General features: G+C 39.0%; 1 protein-coding gene across 3 annotated transcripts in view; it reads left to right on the top strand.

Moving 5' to 3' along the window:
* Positions 1 to 11,896: 11,896 nt before the first annotated feature.
* The window catches only part of ADGRV1 (adhesion G protein-coupled receptor V1), a 556,327-nt gene continuing 548,967 nt past the window's right edge, over positions 11,897 to 19,256 (top strand). For all 3 annotated transcript variants that reach the window (XM_060235701.1, XM_060235702.1, XM_060235700.1), the window contains exon 1: positions 11,897 to 11,997. In XM_060235701.1, the coding sequence (XP_060091684.1) occupies positions 11,976 to 11,997 (22 nt within the window). In that variant the 5' untranslated portion in view covers positions 11,897 to 11,975. The remainder of the gene's footprint in view (positions 11,998 to 19,256) is intronic.

Below are 19,256 nucleotides of genomic sequence, written 5' to 3'. Positions count from 1 at the left end.
AATTAGAGAATTGTTGAAGACTAAGAAAGAATATAACTGGTTAATTGCAAATAACCAAATTTACATAAATAGGAAGACTTAATTGCTGTGGACAGTTCCAGCACTTTGTTGAATGCTCTGATTCCCCATGATGAAGCCTGCATGGCAAAACTTGTGGGGACTTTGTATGATAATAAATCAATTAACTATCATCTGGCATTTTTCCCTTTTTTGTTTCCTCTAAAAAGCATGCATTCATAAAACTTGTATGTTAATTAAGAAGACTGCCTCTTTTTCTTGACAGCACATCTGGAGAAAAGCCTAGGCTTCCTTTTAGGAAAATACTGCATGGGAGGCTTTAATAATAACTATTGGTGACCATCATTGATTTGCATGGCTTTAAAATGTAATCAGACAGCATTATAGAGGACTGTTATTGTTTATTGGTCATTAATGTTTTTGTTGTAATGGAACCTCCAGCTTCAGAACAGTATGGTTCTAAATACCATGGTGGGTGGCAAACAAGTGGGGCAGGCTAATGTGGTCTGCCCATAAATATCTGACTGGCCACTTCAGACATGGGATACTAGATCCTTTGGTCTGATCCTTCAGGGCTTTTAAGGTCTCATAGAAAATGGCCAACAAGGAGAAAATTATAAAAGATAATTTTACACAACATAAAAGATAATTTTATAAATTATAAAATATAACTTGGTCCATGAAAAATGGTAAGAAAATAATAAATAATAAAATAATAAAATGTAATTGATAATAAAATGATCACATAGAACTGTTAAAGGCAATGCTTTTAAGTCTCTTATTTTTAATGGGGAAATTAGATAAGAGACTTGGTAGAGCGAATTAGGAGTGATGATCTTTGCTTTCAATAATACGGAGTTTGGGTTTTCAGCCAAGAATAGTCCAAGCAGTTATATTTTATAGTGTTTACTTAGGATATATATAGCAAAAGGATTTACACACAGAGATGTTTGTACAAGCAATCAAGAGACTAAGAACATAGAGCTTATCGATAGAGGAATTCAAGGGTTGTTGAAGCGGGTAATATTCACCTGATCCAGTAGTGGAGACGTCCATTCAATAGGAAGTACACAGAGAGGAACGCGAATGACCAGCGTGACCATGCTTTTTAAAAAGACATTATACAACAGCTTGATGAACTGACCTATGATCAAGTTTTGATAATGGGAGATTTTAATGGAACAGTTAAGAACTCATTGGACAGGTCTGGAGGGAAAAAAAAACCACAGTAAAGAAGGAAAACTGCCAAAGTCTTTTTTTGATTGGTTAAACAAGAAAATATAGAAGATATATGGAGGAAATTTAACCCTGAAGTTCAGGACTATACTTTTTTTTCAGCAAGACATAAAACTTTTTCTAGAATTGACATGTTGCGGGGAAGATTTAGGTGTTATAACAAGGAAAATAGAGATTTTACCTAAGATTGGGGCTGACCATAACCCAATAATGTGGATTACAAAATTGTCCAAGAAATTGAGAAGATGGAGATTGAATGAAGATTTGCTACAGAATAAAGAAACAGTGACACACCTAGAAAATGAAACTAAAGCCTTTTTCCAAATGAATGACAAAGAGGACATAGATTTCCAGACGGTCTGGGATGTTTACAAAGCAGTAATGAGAGGAATGTTGATTACTTTGAATAATGACAAAAGAGTAAAAGAGAAACAGATGTTGGACATTCAAAATGAGAAAAAAGAAGGGGAGTTGAGAAAAAGGCCAGGGAAAAAGAAAATTATAAGGGAATTACAATATTACAAACTCAAATGAGACATTTGTTAAATAAAGAAGTGGAATGAAGTTTGAAAAGATTGCAGCAGAAAACCTTTGAGGGAGCAAATAAACTGGGAAAGTATTTGGCTTGGCAATTGAAAAAAAAGAGGGAAAGTAAAATTATTAATAAAATTGTGGTAGATGGAAGAGAAGTGGTTACCCAAGAGGGAATAAAAAGAGAATTTTTTAAGTATTATGCCAAATTATTTAAAGGTGTTAAAATAAAGAAGGAGAAAATAGATGAATATTTGCAAAAGGTAAAAATAGAGCCCTTAACTGAAAATATGCCAAAAGTTTTGAATGATCCAATTGAAAAAATAGAAAATCTTCAAAGAGGAATTAATACCAAAGTTGCAGAAGTTGATGACTACGATAAGAATGAAAGGGAAAATACCAAACACATGGAAGGAAGCTGTTATTTTGATGATACCTAAGGAAGACAAAGATGTCACAAATGTAAAAAATTAATGACTATAAAATTTATACAAGAATCCTGGCAGAACGGCTTAAACAGCATTTGATAAATTTTATAAAGGAAGATCAAGCAGGTTTTCTTCCCAAAAGGCAAATAAGAGACAATATTAGAACTGTTATAAATATTGTAGAATATTATGAAAGATTATGAAAAATATTATGAAAGACATCCAGAAAAAGAAGTAGCATTATTCTTTGCAGATGCAGAGAAAGCCTTTGACAATTTAAACTGGGACTTTATGTTTGCAGTAATGGAAAAAATGGAGCTTGGAGAAAGCTTTATAAGAATGATAAAAGCAATATATTCTGAACAAAGCACAAGGTCTTACAGATGCAGATCTTACAGAAGATATGAAAATTAGCAAAGGGAGTAAACAAGGTTGGCCCCTTTCACCATTGTTGTTTATAATGACTCTTGAAATATTATTGATGCAGATAAAAGAAGAAAAAGATATAGAAGGATTAAGAATAAAAGGATTTACTTATAAATACAGAGCTTTTGCTGATGATATAATGTTTATAAATGAAAACCCCATACACCTTTGTTGTTAGCTAAAATACAAGAATATGGAGAGTTGGCGGGACTTTGTATTAATAGAGAAAAATCAAAAATTCTGTGTAAAAATATGCAGATAAATAAACAACAAGAATTGCAGAAACTAACGGGCTGCGAAGTCACCTCCAAGGTAAAATATCTGGGGGTGGAGATAACAATGAAGAATATTGATCTGTTCAAAAATAATTATGAGAAGTTATGGCGTAAAATGGATGAAGACATGTTAAAAGGGAACAAGCTTAATTTGTCATTGTTGGGTAGAATAGCTGCAATTAAAATATTCTACCAAGAATAATGTATTTGTTTCAAAGTATTCCTATTGTGAAGGATAGTAAACAATTTGATAAATGGCAAAGAAAAATTTCAGAATTTGTGTGGGCCGGGAAGAAACCAAGGATTAAAATTAAAATTTTGACAGATACAAAAGAGAGAGGTGGATTTCAACTACCGAATTTAAGATTATATCAAGAAGCAGTTTGCTTAGTGTGGATAAAAGAATGGATAACGCTGTTAAACAGAAAACTTTTAGAGTTGGAAGGTCATAGAAATAAATTTGGCTGGCACGCATATTTGTATTATGGAAAAAAGAAGATGGACAGTTTTTTCTCTCACCATTATATAAGAAATAATTTGTTAAGTACATGGATGAAATATAAGAAGTATGGAGATGAGAGAAGACTGTTATGGATAGTACCGGCGGAAGTAATAAAAATAACAGCTGAGATAGGGGAAGAAAAGTGGTTGTCATATAGTCAACTATTAAAAATACGAAGTGGCAAAATAAAACTGAAAACTGCTGAAGAGTTGAATAATAAATATGATTGGTTTCAAATGCAACAAATAAAGAGCTTGGTGGAGAATAATATTAAAACTGAAGGAATAAGGAAGGAGCAAACAGAAATGGAAAAAGTTCTGCTTGGAGACAATGATAAATTAATTTCAAAAGTATATAAATTACTTTTACAATGGTCTTCAGAAGATGAAGTAGTAAAATTTCAAATGATTAAATGGGCAATTAATGTAAATAAAGAAATACAGGGAAACTTGGGAATATTTGTGGAAGAACTCTATGAAACTCTCAATATGCCAGAATATCAAAGAAAATTGTTTTAAGATGTACAGATGGTATATAACTCCTAAAAATTGGCAAAGATGAATAACAAGATGCCAGACAGATGTTGGAAATGTAAAAAGCATGAAGCTTCTTTCTACCATATGTGGTGGACTTGTGAAAGAGCTAAAATGTTTTGGCAGATGATTCAGCAAGAGATTTCTAAGGACTTGAATATGAATTTAACAAAGTTGCAGAGACTTTTCTGTTAGGATTACAAATGGAAAAATTTCCAAAAGAAGACAGAACTTTAATCTGGTACTTGCTCTCAGCTGCTAGGACATTGTATGCACAGTTGTGGAAGCAAGAAAAAATACCAGAGAAATGGGATTGGATTGTTAAAGTTATGACATGGAGTGAAATGGATAAGTTAACAAGAACTTTGACTATGATTTAGAAGTATTTAAGATGGAGTGGAAGAAGTTCAGAAGATACGTAGAAAAAGAATGGAAAATAAAAGGACATTGGACAATATTTGATAATGATTAAGTATAAGTGGGGGGAAGATATGAACTTTGGTTCTTATTAATTAGGGGTACCTTTTAAAATGATGTTTTGAATTTACTATACTGGCAGGGGTCAAGTAAAGGGGGGAGGGGTATGTAGAAAGTAATATGTGGGATTAAAAAAAAGTAGTTATTAATGATATAAGAAATTGAATATATTGCCATATGTTACTAATAAAAATTGTTTGATAAAAAAAGGAACTGACCCTATTGGGTCAAAAAGGACTGGGTGAATAATGGAAGGGGTGAGTAAGGGTGGTATTGCCTCGCTGTTGCAGGGGCTCTTATCCACTTGCTCTCCAGATTACTACACCAGGGGCTGCTCATGGCTACCATGTTCTGGGCTCAGGTTGCCCACTAGCAATGGCAGTTCATACCTCACTTACTGTAGCTGAGGAGGCTGCTTCTCATTGGGGGAGAGAACAGTGATCCTGGGGCTCTATGCTGGACTTTTGTCTAGGGCCCCAGAACCATGACCATCCATGTGGTCAGGCCGATTGGTGCCATCCATAATGAGTGAAACCTTAAGTCCCAGGTCACACCTACCATCCACCATTAGCATTTCTGTTTTGATAGGTTTAAGCTTTAGTTTATTAACCTGCTTTGAGAACAATCTTACAGTTCAGGTAGGTTTGTATGGGAGATGGTCATGAACGACACTTTGAATGGGGCTGGAAATTATTGTGAGCCACTGCAGATGCTTTCATAGAATCACAGAGTTGGAAAGGGACATAAAGGCCATACAGTCCAGCCCCCTGCTCAATGTAGGATCAGCCTAGAGCACCCCTGACAAGTGCTTGTCCAGCCACTGCCTAAAGACTGCCAGTGAGAAGGAGCTTGCCACCTCCCTGGGTAGCCGATTCCAGTGTTGAACAACTCTTACAGTAAAAAAAGTTTTTCCAAATATCCAGTCGATACCTTCCCACTCTTAATTTAAACCCATTATTATAGGTCCTCTCCTCTGCTACCAACAGGAACAGCTCCTTGCCCTCCTCTGGCAGCCCTTCAAATACTTAAAAAGAGCAATCATGTGCCCCCTCAATGTCTTCTTCTCCAGACTGAACATCCCAAAGTCCCTCAGTCTTTCATCATAGGGTTTGGTCTCCAGGCTTCTGATCATCTTTGTTGCTCTCCTCAGCACCCACTCCAGAACTGCAAACAACACTCCAGGTGTGGCCTGACCAATGCAGTGTATAGCAGGACTGTGTCATCTTGCGATTTGGATGTTATGCCTCTGTTGATACACATTAGCTTTTTGTTGTTGTTGCATCACACTGGCTGCTCATATTTAACTTACTGCCCACCTGTACCCCAAGATCTTGTTCACACACATGATGCCCAGAAGTGTATCCCCCATTCAGTATGTGTGTTCCTCATTTTTGTTACTCAGATGTAGAACTTGGCACTTATCCTTGTTAAGTTGCATCTTGTTCACATCCACCCACATTTTCAGTGTGTTCAGATCTTGCTGAATCCAATCTCTTTCTTCTGGTGTGTTCGCCACTCCTCCCAATTTCGTGTCATCTGCCAATTTAATGAGTAGCTGCTCCACACTCTCATCCAGATCATTTATAAAAATATTGAAAAGTCCTGGGTCCAGAACGAAGCCCGGTAGCACTACACTGGACAACTCCCTCTTCCTCCATTCAAATGAAATGTTATTGACAACAATTGCTTGAGTGCAGTTCTCCAACCAGTTCCCTATCCACCTAACTATCCTAAAGTTCAGCCCACAGTTCTCTAGTTTACCCATCAGAACATTTTGGGGAAGGGGAACCCTGTCAGAAGCTTTACTGAAATCCAGGTAAACAGCATCAACAGCATTCCCTCAATCCAGTAAGCCCATCGCTCAATCAAAGAAGGAAATGAGGTTGGTCTAGGGGTGGGAAACGGTGGCTCTCCAGATGTTTTTTTACCTACAACTCCCATCAGCCCCAGCCAGCATGGCCAATGGCTGGGGCTGATGGGAGTTGTAGGCAAAAGACATCTGGAGAGCCACTGTTCCCCACCCCTGGTGGGACTTGTTGGGTACAAATCCATGCTGACTTCCATAGATCAGCAAGTTGTTGTTTAGGTGCTTGCAGATTGATCCGTTTAAAATCTGTTCCAGTATCTTCCCTGGGACAGAGGTCAGACTGACTAGCCTGTAGTTTCCTGGGTCATTCCTCCTCCCTTTAATGAAAACTGGGATAACATCTGCCATCCTCCAGTCTTGTGGTATGTCTCCTATTCTCCAAGAGGTCTGGAAGATGATGGACAAAGGGTCTGCAAGCTCTCTAGAAAGCTCTTTGAACACTCTTGGGTGCATACAATCTGGCCCAGGAGATTTGTACTTATCAAGTGCAGCCAGGTGCTTTTCAGCTACCTCTCTGTCCATGTCAACCAGCAGCCTGGATGATGTGCCCTGCCTGCTACCATCTTTAGACAAGCCTTCTCTTCTTCAGGGAAAAAAATGAGGCAAAATAGGCATTAGGTGTTTCTGCTTTCTCTCTGTCCTCTGCTCTGTCCTTGCAGCTACTGGAATGGCTTGGGTCAGCTATAGCTCTTGCAGGAGTTGGCCTCGAAAGGGCAGCTGCTGTAAGAGCTCTCTCAGCCCCACCTACCTTACAGTGTGTCTGTTGTGGGGGAGGGTAAGGTAAAGGAGATTGTCACAGCTCTGAGATTCAGCGTATAGGGCAGGATATAAATCCAATATCTTCAGCTTTATTGTTAAACACCCAGAGTCCACTTTTGGAGAGGGTAGGATAGAAATCTAAAGAAAATAAGTAAGCAATCTTATGTGGAATCTAGAAAAGGCTGAGAAGAATCTGATGAGAGCATTTTAAAGGGTTAGCTTGTGAACATTTTGAAGAAAATGTTACTATTGAAACAGGTTTTTTTCAATTGTTTCTAAAATATCATTGACATCTAAGAAACTGTGAGATGTTTACTAATTTCAACCATCTTGACCCCCACCCCAAAACACAGCATTAATTTATGAACAGATATTTGACCGGCCACCTTAATAATTGTAAAAAGGTACGAAATGTTTGATGAATATTATTTTATTATCTAATATCCTTGCTTGATCAGGATTTTAATTTAAATTATTTTGACAAGGATAAATGAGAATATAACTAAATATGCTAATGAATATCAGGTATAATTAATTTTAGGAAGGTGATAGGAGGATGTTTGAAAAGCTGTATTTTTAAAAGAAAATAATGATCCAGTCATTTTTGTTTTCAATTCAGAAAAGACATTTGATTGGTAAGAATTGTCATCAATGTTCCCTCTAAGGTACAGAGAAAAAATTCTACTTTGTGAGCTACTGGCATTAAAGTTGTAAGCTACTGCATAAATTATTGTGCTTTGGGACCATTTTTCCTGAGCTAAGACAAAAAGGTATGAGCTGGAGGTTAAAAATCTCTGAGCTAGCTCATGCTCACTCAGCTTAGAAGGAACACTGATTGTCTTCTATATTCCTGATAATTCAGGGCTTTTTCAGTGGTGGTGTTCCATCTGTGGAATGCTCTTCCCTTTTAGGCTTGCTGGGGCCTACCTTTCTATCCTTTAATATAAAAGAGACGGAGTGTTGAGAGCCAAGGACTATTTGAGAAACAAAAGAGTCTTTCTTTGTCATTGTATCCAACATGCTGTCTCCACCGGCTTCCCCTTGTGATTTACTTTTTATACAATCAGCTATGCGAAACAGATTAGGAACTAAATGATGCACTGGTATATCAAAATTAATCTTCGGCTTTTTAAGGTGAAATGAGTACCCAGCTTGCTGCGGGGGAAGTGTAGATGACTGGGGAAGGCAATGGCAAACCACCCCATAAAAAGTCTGCCGTGAAAATGATGTGAAAGCAACGTCACCCCAGAGTCGACTGGTGCTTGCACAGGGGACCTTTCCTTCCTTTTAAGTAAAGGAACTACCATGATTTTCTTGTGCTCTTTGCCTTACAAGGGACCTGTGTTTTCCAAATTTTGCTATGAAAACACTTCCTGAAATCAATTTTGCTCCCAGTATGTATGTCTGTATGTATGTAGGTATTTCCTTATATTTGTATCCAGCCCTCCCTGCAAGCTGGCTCAGAGTGACTATATATAGTATATATAATGCAATTAAATCTGCAAAAACAACACATATACTTCTTCAAGACTGTGCAGACTGGGCATTCCTCATTGATACCCTAAGATCCACCCCCTGCAGGTCTACTCAGAATCCTTCAGTTTGTTCAGTGAAGTTTATTCCCAGGAAAGTGCCCTAGAAAAATTGTACTGTAAGCCAGCAGTTCCCACCCTCTTTGGTATGGTGACACACATCTATATTTACCAGTTATGGTGATTCATTCACGTCTCACCCAAGGTTTTGGGGCACCCCAGAGAAACTATGACCTTGACACCCATCAGCATTCCATTTTATATAGTGGCCAACCAGATATTTTTGAGAAACCAACAAACTGCAGAAGGGCATAAAATTCTCCACTATGAGCCCTGCACTTCCAAACCCCACCAGGAGAGGCTGCTGATCAGTTGTAGTATGGACAGTGACTCAACAAGAAGTGATCCTTCTCCCACCCAAGGTTGCTCCCAGTTCGAGTGTCTCCTGGCCCCTCACAATGTCATTACTTCATTTTTAATTGTATGCAGCAACATTTGAATTTGTCGAGAAGGAAGAGAATTAGCTAAGAAGGAACGCTCTAGGTTTTATAGCAAAGTTGGGTTTGCCTCTGTATAATGTGCAAAATGGCCATAAGGCAAAGTTTGTTGTTCAGCAATGTCATATATATAAAAGCTACGGTATAAACGTCTTCAGGGTTAACTGGCACGAGATTGCTATATTTTATGTTGGGGAGGGTGAAAGTAGTGTGAAGTTAGTTTGCAAGTGGTTCCGAAAAAGTACAGCAACTTTTGAAAGTGGGTACCATTTCAAAATTTTGAAAACCACTGTTCTAGCATATGAGTAGTCCAAAACCCTTTATTCTATATGATGGAAAACATCCTTTCACATCCACAAAATTCCTACAAAATAACTTTCCCTTTAATATTCATCATTCACTCACTTTACAAACATAATAAGACCTTTGTATTATACTTTGTATTCTATTTCACCAGTGCTTTTTTGGGCTCATCACATCTTGACTGAGTTGTGTGTGAATTTCTGATACTTTTCTCAATTGCTTCCATTTGCCTATGTTTCTTGAGCAGCACTGTATGATCTTGCCTGTACAGTCATCTTCACAGGTAACAGCACTGTGATGATAGTAATTTATTCTTGGACTTCCTTACAGCGCAATGACATCTCTACCCTCTTGGATTTTGCACAGCCTTTCAAATAAAACAATGCAGTTTGCAAACTGTCCTAGGACAGCAATAGCTACATGCAACCCTTTGGTCTCTTTTGCTAGTACAAAACCTGTTAGGATCAATTGGTTAGTCACTCCCTCCTTCTATAAACTTTTTTCCTCCACCCACACAACTCTTTCAAGTCTTCCTTGTCTTCATTCATTCAATGACAACAAAAGGGGGAAAAGGCAAGACTTAAAGACAAATAAGCAAGCAAACAAACTGAAGGCTGCCCCTACTGCTGTGGTTTTTTTGGCTGAAGCATTCTTTCAAAGTGGACAGTTTAGTAAAAAGAAAATCCAAGTGCATGATTAAGGCATAGTCTTGCTATATCTTATACAGTACTGATTTGTGAAAAGAGATTATCAAAGCTGAAGAGGATGCATTATTTTATGCTATATCATATAATTAGCAGCCTTACATTTGCAGATGTTTAGACTTATAGGAAGGTCATGGGCTTGGAGCACCTTGCCCCAGGCAGCAATAACCTAACAAGTGACTAACAGGTGACTGTGTGGGAGGGTAATTACAGGCTCCTACTGGTGGGGCCCAGATTTTGTCAGAGTAGAAAAAGGGGGGGGGGGACTTTTCAAACAACAGTCCTCATTCTGCAGCAGGGAAAATTAAATTTTGCCAGTGCAGAGCTGGATGTACCTGTATTTTTTCAAGCATCTTTGAATATTGTTGGAGAATGGAAGGTTGGACATAATGACAACAACCTTATTTCCTTTTTCCTTGCTAGACCAGTTGCAATGCTAAACACACACTGAATGATGATAACAAGATTTCCTTTCCGTTACAAATCAAGGTCGGGCTAAAAATCTGAAGGCAGCCTGGAAAGCCTTTTCACTCTACAAGGCTATTAAGAGTTCACAAATCTAGAATAATTTGAAATGTCAGGCTGAATGTTTAGAACAAAGGGGGTTGAGAAAATACATCTCAGGACATAAGGGGAAAACCTGAAGAATGAAGTAGAGGTAGGACTGCAGATTTTGGCTACATCCTCATTATTTGGTCATTCATCTCTGGGTTTTCCTGAGTAGCTGTCTCTTGAAATTAGGAGTGAAGCAGTGCCTTTAATGACTAACAGATTTTTATCCCAGCAAAAGCTTTTGTGAACTACAGCTCACTTCTTCTTCTTCAGTGAGTTGCTCATTGATTCCCCATCATCCAGAACCGGAAGTATTATAACAGTGCAATACCAAGTGACTTGTGGATCCTACATTAGTTAGTGCTGGGTACAAAATAAATTTTGAATTGTGCTAAAGGCAACTGCTACAGTAGTAAAAGGGCAATGTGGGTGGCGGGTGGGGAGCCAACACACACTGAAAGGGGAGGGGGACAGCCTTGGAGAAAAGGCAATCCCTATTGATATACCATGTTGATATTGACATACCTTAACATTTGCCTGAGAAACAAAACATAGCAGATGAAAAATAGCACTAGAAAAATGTGCTATGCCTGCAACAAAAATTCAGGCTTGGGGAATTACATCTTGGGAATTGGGGGAGGGACGGTGGCTCAGTGGTAGAGCATCTGCTTGAGAAGCAGAAGGTCCCAGGTTCAATCCCCGGCATCTCCAAAAAAGGGTCCAGGCAAATAGGTGTGAAAAACCTCAGCTTGAGACCCTGGAGAGCCGCTGCCAGTCTGAGAAGACCATACTGACTTTGATGGACCAAGGGTCTGATTCAGTATAAGGCAGCTTCATATGTTCATATCTTGCACCTCTCCAATAAATGAGTATCCTATGTGTTGTGCAAAAAGCTATCATAGCCTGAAAAGACCTACATGAGATTTGCTTGCATTTAGGCAACCACGTTGATATTCTAGGAAGCAGCACTGAAATTTTAGGAAAACTGCCAAAGTCCTGTCTTATGCCAAGCCAGGTCCCCCCTCTCCCCCACCGGTACAGCTGAAGGAGGGTGCTGGGTTTTCCAGGGAGGTCTCAGCACCCGCACCTTTGTATTTCACCCCTTGGGAAGGCAGCCTCCCTTAGCAGTTCCCTTGAGCCCATGGCAGGCTGGGTGGCCCATTCGTCTCCTCCCTCCCTCCCTCCCAGCCAGCGAGAAGGCGGCAACGAGAAGAGCTAAGGAGGAGGAGAGTCCGGGATGCGGCTGCCGGAGGAGGGCTGGTCCTGGGGGAATGCATAATATGGGCGTGAGCGACGGGGACTGAGCTGGCGGGCTGGCGAGTCCACGGGACTTGGATGTCCACATCCCCGGGTCTAGGTAGGTTCCTCGAAGGGGACTTTATTGGCGCGGGGGGGCGATGCATCTGTCGCGGGGGGGGGAGGTCTTTTTGTTTGCCAGAGCACCTGTTGCCGCCAGGCGAGTCTAGCAGCCTTCCTCCAGAGCTCCTGCTGGAGAGCTTCCCGCCTTAGGCTGCCGAAGGGCTCCTTTCTCCGCTTAGGTGTGTGGCGCGCTTCGTCTTCCCAGAGAGGGTCCTGTGGGGGCTGTTGGGGCAGCGAGCGTGTGCTTTTGCTAAGCTTATGCAGTCAGCCTTTGCCTTGTGCTTCTTTTAAGTGAAAAAACAAGAGTAAAACAGCGGAACAGTCCCCTTCCGCGCCACCATTCACCATATTTTGCTGTCTCTGAAATAAAGTGGAACCACATTTCAGGTTGCTGCCATATACTTGATTCGTAACTCTGCCGCTTGAAGGAGTTCTTTAACGTTCGTGACTAGAAAATTTTCCTGTCAAAAGTTATTTCGAAGATTGGCTAATCTGCATTTGAAAAGTGATAGCCCTGCCTCAGCAGTAGACAATTAGCGTTGCTTATTTATATATTATTAATAGTAATTTACTAATTAAGCTGCACTCCTGTTGCAGTATCTTCCACCACGCAGGTATTCTTTTCAGGTTATACTGTAATAAACATATTTATTTTTGAATTTTTATTTAAGCAATTTATAGTACTCCTTTCTCCATAGTATTCAAGGCAGATTACACAGAGTGAATCAATACAGTCAGTAGGATGGGATATTAAACTAACAATGTAATAGGACTAGGGGTGTAGAACCATCCAGAAATCTAAAAACAGAGCTGAAGCAAAACCTGACAAGAATTGTATACATCTGAAAAGTGAGTAGAACAGAATCAGTCCATTGCACATATGATTTTTCTCCCTCCACCTGAAGCTTCAGTTATTGTATAACTGAAAATGCTAAATACAACTCAAAGATATTAAGGACATGATTCAGACTAAATCTGTAGATCCTAGTGATTTCAATGAAGAATTATGTTTGTGATTAGTACTTTCTCTGCAAATTAATGAGACAGAGAAGACCTTACCTTCGGTTAACAGATATTCTAAAACAATGAATCCGTACGGTGCTTACTTGATTGTAAACCCTAGTGAACAAATGGGGCTGACTTGTGAGTTAATCATTCATAGGATTGATCTACATCATCAAAACTTGATGTAGGCGTAGAGCATGAGATTAGGTTTAAATGTGTTGTCAGATGTTACCATAATTTATATTGGTGTTCTTTTCTAGACAAGTACTTTTGGAGGTGAAACAAACCTATCATATAGTGGTTTTAGGTTTGAATAAGATATCGGATGGCTCTCATCCCAGGATGATAACTGGTTGAATCTTACTCAAACACAGTATTAAAGCTGCCATTGAAGGGGGGGGGGAGGGAATAAATGCTGGCAAAAGAATTTTTAACCATGCTAGCAAACTTCCTTGTTCTGAAACGATAGATTTGCTCATATTTGCAATATAGTGGAAATGCATTTAAAACCTTTGGAAGCTTGGAGTTAGAATGAATTTAATAAAATCTAAGCTTTGGTTAGATTTTTGTGCAATTTTTCATCAAGCAGGGAACAAATGGGCACAATCCAGCCAGAACTAAGTCTTTGAAGGCCCACTGTTTTTAGCTGGAAAATTTTGAAAATATTCACTATTTCTGTATTCCTGACTTCAGCAAAGAAGGATCTTTGACAGTTGTCCGGTCTGCTTTGATATTTTCTCATGTCAAAACTGCATATTGTTAGTAGATGCAGAATATACTATTTCTAGAAAATTCTTCTTTGTTAGATTAACACTGGTTCTGCTGGGCAAATCTCACTTTAAATCAAAATGTACACACATAGGAAATTCGTAAGCATACTGAACGCAGTGGGAGTTACTTCTTAGGATACATTCTTAAGATTGTTCTACAAGTAACTTATACTTCAAAACACTGAATGTATTAGTAAGTTATGTCTCTGAGCATTTTCTATTATTTAAGTGAGTCCATTGCCATTTTTGAATTGATTTAAATTTTTGTGTCTTTAGTTTAGGATCAGATTGGGACACAGGATTTTCTCTATCCAAAGTGCCTTTACTGAGAGTAATGGGTAGATATACAAAGAAAAATTCCAAATATGAAGTTCAGATTATGCCCAGGATAAAAAATGTTTAACTGAAATCAATTTTGAGCAAAATAGAGATGGATGACTATGTATTGAAGGATAAATGTCACTTCTGTAAAGCAGAACTATCAAATCCGATAACTAGGAGGTCACTGATCCTCCCTGATCCAAAGGGTGACATTATTATGTTAGGTAAACAATTAAATAGTCCCATCCTTGGAAATACTTTCTCAAAAAATTTAGTAGTGTGAAAATCTGTTTGGTGCTGCTGAGGTGGGGGGAGGTTTCAAGTTAAGAGAACTGAAATGGCAGAGGGCTCATATATTCTTATTTGGTATATATTATTTGGTATATATTCTTATAAGAATTTTTGATTAGTTATTTAAGACCAGCAACAATAACTAGGCTGGAATATATAATATTTAAAACGCTGTTTCTTCAAACAGTAGAGTAAATGTACATTCTGATATATTAGTATTTAATGTAGCAATGCAAAATTGTGGTGAGGTTACTGTAAACCTGATTATAATTTCATTGTAATCCCAATAAAAATGTAAGCAACAGAGTTGTAATTTCATATGGCAATGCAAGATAAGATGATAATGACAGATTTGATGGAGTGGGTTTTGAATTTAGGAATAGCCTCCTCTAAAGTGCTGTAATCAATCTTTTTATGTTACTGTATTGATGGTTATGCTTTATAAGTACGTTCACATTTTAAAAAACAACTTGTGACTGGTGTCTTATTTGGTATCAGAAACATGTCTCTTTCCCACCCTCCATTCTTACTTCTAGGCTGGTCTTGGCGATACTTGGACTTTACACTGTTCCAAGATTTCTTGGGGATTTAACATGGCCTTAATTCAGCCATCTGTTATAGATTTAGCAGGCCAAAGTTATCTGAAGCACTGGGCAGAGCTTTAGAAATTTCTCTAATGTTAGAGAAAGAGCTACCTTTATGAATAGTTTTTGAATAATTCTTAGCAAGACGATGCAGAAGTGGGGGGGGTCATGTTATTCCCATGAAGCTCAAGCCCCACTGTCTGCTTTTAGTGTTCCTGAAAGGCAATTAGCATTTCAACCAGCCAATTTGGTTATATGTAGTAGAGTACTTGGATTTGTAATTTGCTTCCTTCTGCTTGATGCTGTTGAGAAATAACCCTTGTGTAATCCTCTCAAAGTACCTTTTTTCCAGCCTAGTTATTGTTGCTGGTCTTAAATAACTAATCAACAAAGAGGCTCCCTTGTCTTGAACTCCAGGGGTGCAATAGAGTAGGGAAAGCAAAGTACTCAACTAATAAGGAAATGATTATAATTATTAAATAGTCGCTAATAAATTATAGCGCAGGTTACAAGGTTTAGAAAAGCTTTTTTAGAAGTTTGCAATTCAGGGAAAGATAAATTACATGTCTTTAAAATCAGACAGTTTTTCAACACTGTGTTTCCTCTCAGCAACAAGAAGGCAATGTGCTGCATCCTTCTTATTCAGAAGCAGTCTGGATAAATATGAAAGATAATTGGTGTAGTGAATTGGAGATGAGGTTAACTACTTTTTATCAAAAGAATGAAAATGTGGGTTTTTTGCCTTTGGAGAGTGTGTGTTCTAAGAAGGAAAATCAGCATGGAAAACAACCTTTCTAGATTTTTCAAAATGAGGTGTAATTGAATCAGTTACTAGGATTTTAATACACATCTGTAATTTAGAATAACCCTGAAACTGTGTAGTACAGTAGTTAGCAATTAAAGTATAATTGTATGTTGTCAGGCACAGCTGAAAAATTTATTTTAACGTTTTGGAAATACATTAACATGCAGTGTGGATTATCCACATTTATTCCTTTTGAAAGAACTATCATACAGGATAACATTATTCCTTTTGTCAGTCTAAGAGCCCAAACCAGTTCTTGCAGTACAACAGAAAACTCATTGAACAGGAGGTATCCTGAAAAAGTCAGGTAGTTTCCTCATCTACGCTGTGGATCTGTGGGCAGTCTACAGTCTGCACAGCTCATGTTAGTTATTTCTGTCGGCTGTGGGAATGGTTGGGGGACCAGCATAGATTGAAACTCTGGTGGCTTTCATGGATCAGATATGGTCCCATCAGATTCCACTAAATAATAGGCATGTTTTCTGGATGACACATTGGCACTGGCCCATTCCAGTCTGGCTTCTGCCCCGACCATGGGACAGAGACAACATTAGTCACCCTCACAGACAATCTCTGTAAACAGTTGAATTGAGGCAGGTTGCTGCTGTTACTGCTTGATCTTACAGCAGTGTTCAACATTGTCAATCATAATCTTCTGACCTGCTGCCTCACCAAAGTAGAAGTTCATGGGATAGTCTTGAAGTGACTCCAAGGTCAGGAAAAGAGGGTGGCACTGGGAGAGAGGGTGTCAGCTAGGCACCCTTTAGTATGTTGTGTTCCTCAGTGTGCAATCCAATGTTGTTTAACATCTATATGTACCCCCTTACCCAATAGTGGAGAGTTTTGTACTCCCCATCCAAAACATATCTCTAGCTTTGTTTATTTGTTTGTTTCAAGAGGAGGAAGAATCTATATAAATGTTTTTCATTTCTTCAGGAAGGGAATGAGAAATGCTTCTCCTGCCTGTGATGATTCTATCAGTTTTATAGAAGCTTTGCTACCACCGCAGTTTTCCAAAAGACCATACTTTGCCTCATATAAAGGAATTGTAGTCATCCATTTAGAAAGGGGAAGATAAAGCTGTGTGGTTGAGGCACTTTGCCTACATTGCCTTGCCTTCATTGTGGCCAATTTCCCACTCACCTTACGCTGCTCTTGGGTTCCTCTTCTCAGTGGGGCTTCCTTCTGATTTCACACTATCTGCCCCGGGACTGCAGCTAATGTCGGCTTTTTCGCACTGCGAACAGAAACAACTAAACCAGTTCCTGTTTGCGATGAGAAAAAGTAGATGTTACTTGCAACCCTGGAGCAGATAGTGTGAAATTGGAAGAGGAACGTGAGAGTGGCATAAGGTGAGTGGGAAATCGTTCTGTGTCTTGCCTTCATCGTGTCTAACCATGTAGAATTAAATTTGATCCTGTTTATTCCATGTCCTGGGTTTTGTTTGATGGTCATGCTAAAAAGTGACTGAATGTTTGGAACTGGGTTTTATGTACATAAACAGATGTGGTGCTTGCATAGTGTTTATTACACAGATTGGAATTGTGCCAAACGAGCACTGTTGTTGCTTTAATCTACAGTGGCAGACACAGAGTTGTATTCTACCTGTACTTTAAGTAAAATTTGAATCCTTCCTATGATGCTGGAAGAAGATTAGTTTCTGCTGGAGGAAAGCGCCTTGGTCTGGAAGAAAACTGCAGACATTTCTGAGAGGAGTGGTACGATCCAGGCCATAGCTTTAATTATTTATTACTGTGTTAGGGTTGGATTCTGCTGATTTTTCATCTGATTTTAAAAAATGGAGATGGCCAGTTTTGACCACCAAAAAGGTTATGCCAGGGGTCCTGAGACTTGTGTGATGTTGTGGTTACAGTGTCAGACTAGGATCTGGAAGATCTAGGTTCTAATCTCCTTCTACCGTGGAATACTGGGTAACTTTGGGCCAGTCACATATGCTTAACCAAATCTACCTCACAGGGTTACTGTAAGGATAAAATCAACAGGACAATCCAATAGAAGCCACCAGAGAAGAAATGTGAGATATATGAAATATGCTACACAGCATGGGAGCTACAGTGAGGAAGGGAATTGGGCAAGAACAAGTGAAAAAGCTGCAAGGATTGTTATTACTAAGTACAACCCAGTCTGAATATTATGAGTCTATCTAAAATCTACCTTAATCTAACATTTCTTCAGTTTAGAAAAGTATTCCTGGATTCCATGATATTTTAAAAAGACTCCCTCCCCACCCAATGCAGGTGCTGGAGACACTTTCTGGAAGGGAGAATAGTGGGTGTGGAAGAGCTTTTAAACTCTTTTTTCTTATGCCATTTTTCAGTGAAAACTCACATGTTTGCCCTCTGAGGCGGAGGACATCTTGATGTCCTCCTTTCTTTAGAGGAGAATGACCCTTCACAGTAAGTATCCAATGGTCATTTCCTAATACCTCTTCAAGGAATGGGGGAACAAAAATACCTTTAAATATTTTCCATTTGAGATAAAAGCAGCTTTTGAAGAAATAATAATAATAATAATAATAATAATAATAATAATAATAATAATAATAATAATAATAATAATAATAATAATAATAATAATAATAATAATAATTTTTATTTATATCCCGCCCTCCCCGCCTAGGCGGCTCAGGGCGGCTAACAACAATTCAACATTAACATAAATAGATAAAACATTGAATTTAACAATTAAAGTTAAACATATAAAAACCAATTAGTTAAGTTAAAATACATAGTTTAAGTTACATTATATATATCTGGCAGCAATAAAACTGTTCTGGCACTGGTTCTGCCAGTTTAGATAATATTATAGATGGTGGTTCTTTGTTCCTAGCAGCTCAGCAGTCGATATCGTTATAAGCTTGTCTAAAAAGGGCGGTCTTGCAGGCCCTGCGGAACTGGTCAAGGCTCCGCAGGGCCCGCACTTCCTCCGGGAGCTGGTTCCACAGTGCAGGAGCCGCAACTGAAAAAGCCCGTGCTCTGGTGTTTTGGAGTTTGACCTCTCTCGGCCCAGGGATGGTCATTTTATTTTTACCTACTGACCTCAGTGCCCTCTGGGGTTCATATGGGGAGAGACGGTCCCTTAGGTAGGCTGGTCCTCGGCCATATAAGGCTTTAAAGATAATAACCAACACTTTGTACTGGACTCGGTAGGTAATTGGCAGCCAGTGCAGTCCGCGCAGCCCCGGCCGTATGTGCTCCCATTTCGAGAGCCCCAATAGTAGCCTGGCCGACGCGTTCTGCACCAGCTGCAACCTCCGGGTCCGGCACAGAGGTAGCCCCAAGTAGAGGGCATTACAGTAGTCCAATCTTGAGGTGACCGTTGCATGGATCACTGTTGCGAGGTCGCGACGTTTATTTATTTATTTTATTTATCTAAGATTTATATCCCGCCCTTCCCACTAGGTGGCTCAGGGCGGCTTACAACATATAAAACTAACATGGAATCTAAAATTAAACATTAA

Source organism: Heteronotia binoei, chromosome 4, assembly GCF_032191835.1.
Source record: "Heteronotia binoei isolate CCM8104 ecotype False Entrance Well chromosome 4, APGP_CSIRO_Hbin_v1, whole genome shotgun sequence".
NCBI classification, from domain to species: domain Eukaryota; kingdom Metazoa; phylum Chordata; class Lepidosauria; order Squamata; family Gekkonidae; genus Heteronotia; species Heteronotia binoei.
The sequence above is the reverse complement of the archived record's forward strand: the minus strand, read 5'-3'. Positions and strand labels throughout refer to the sequence as shown.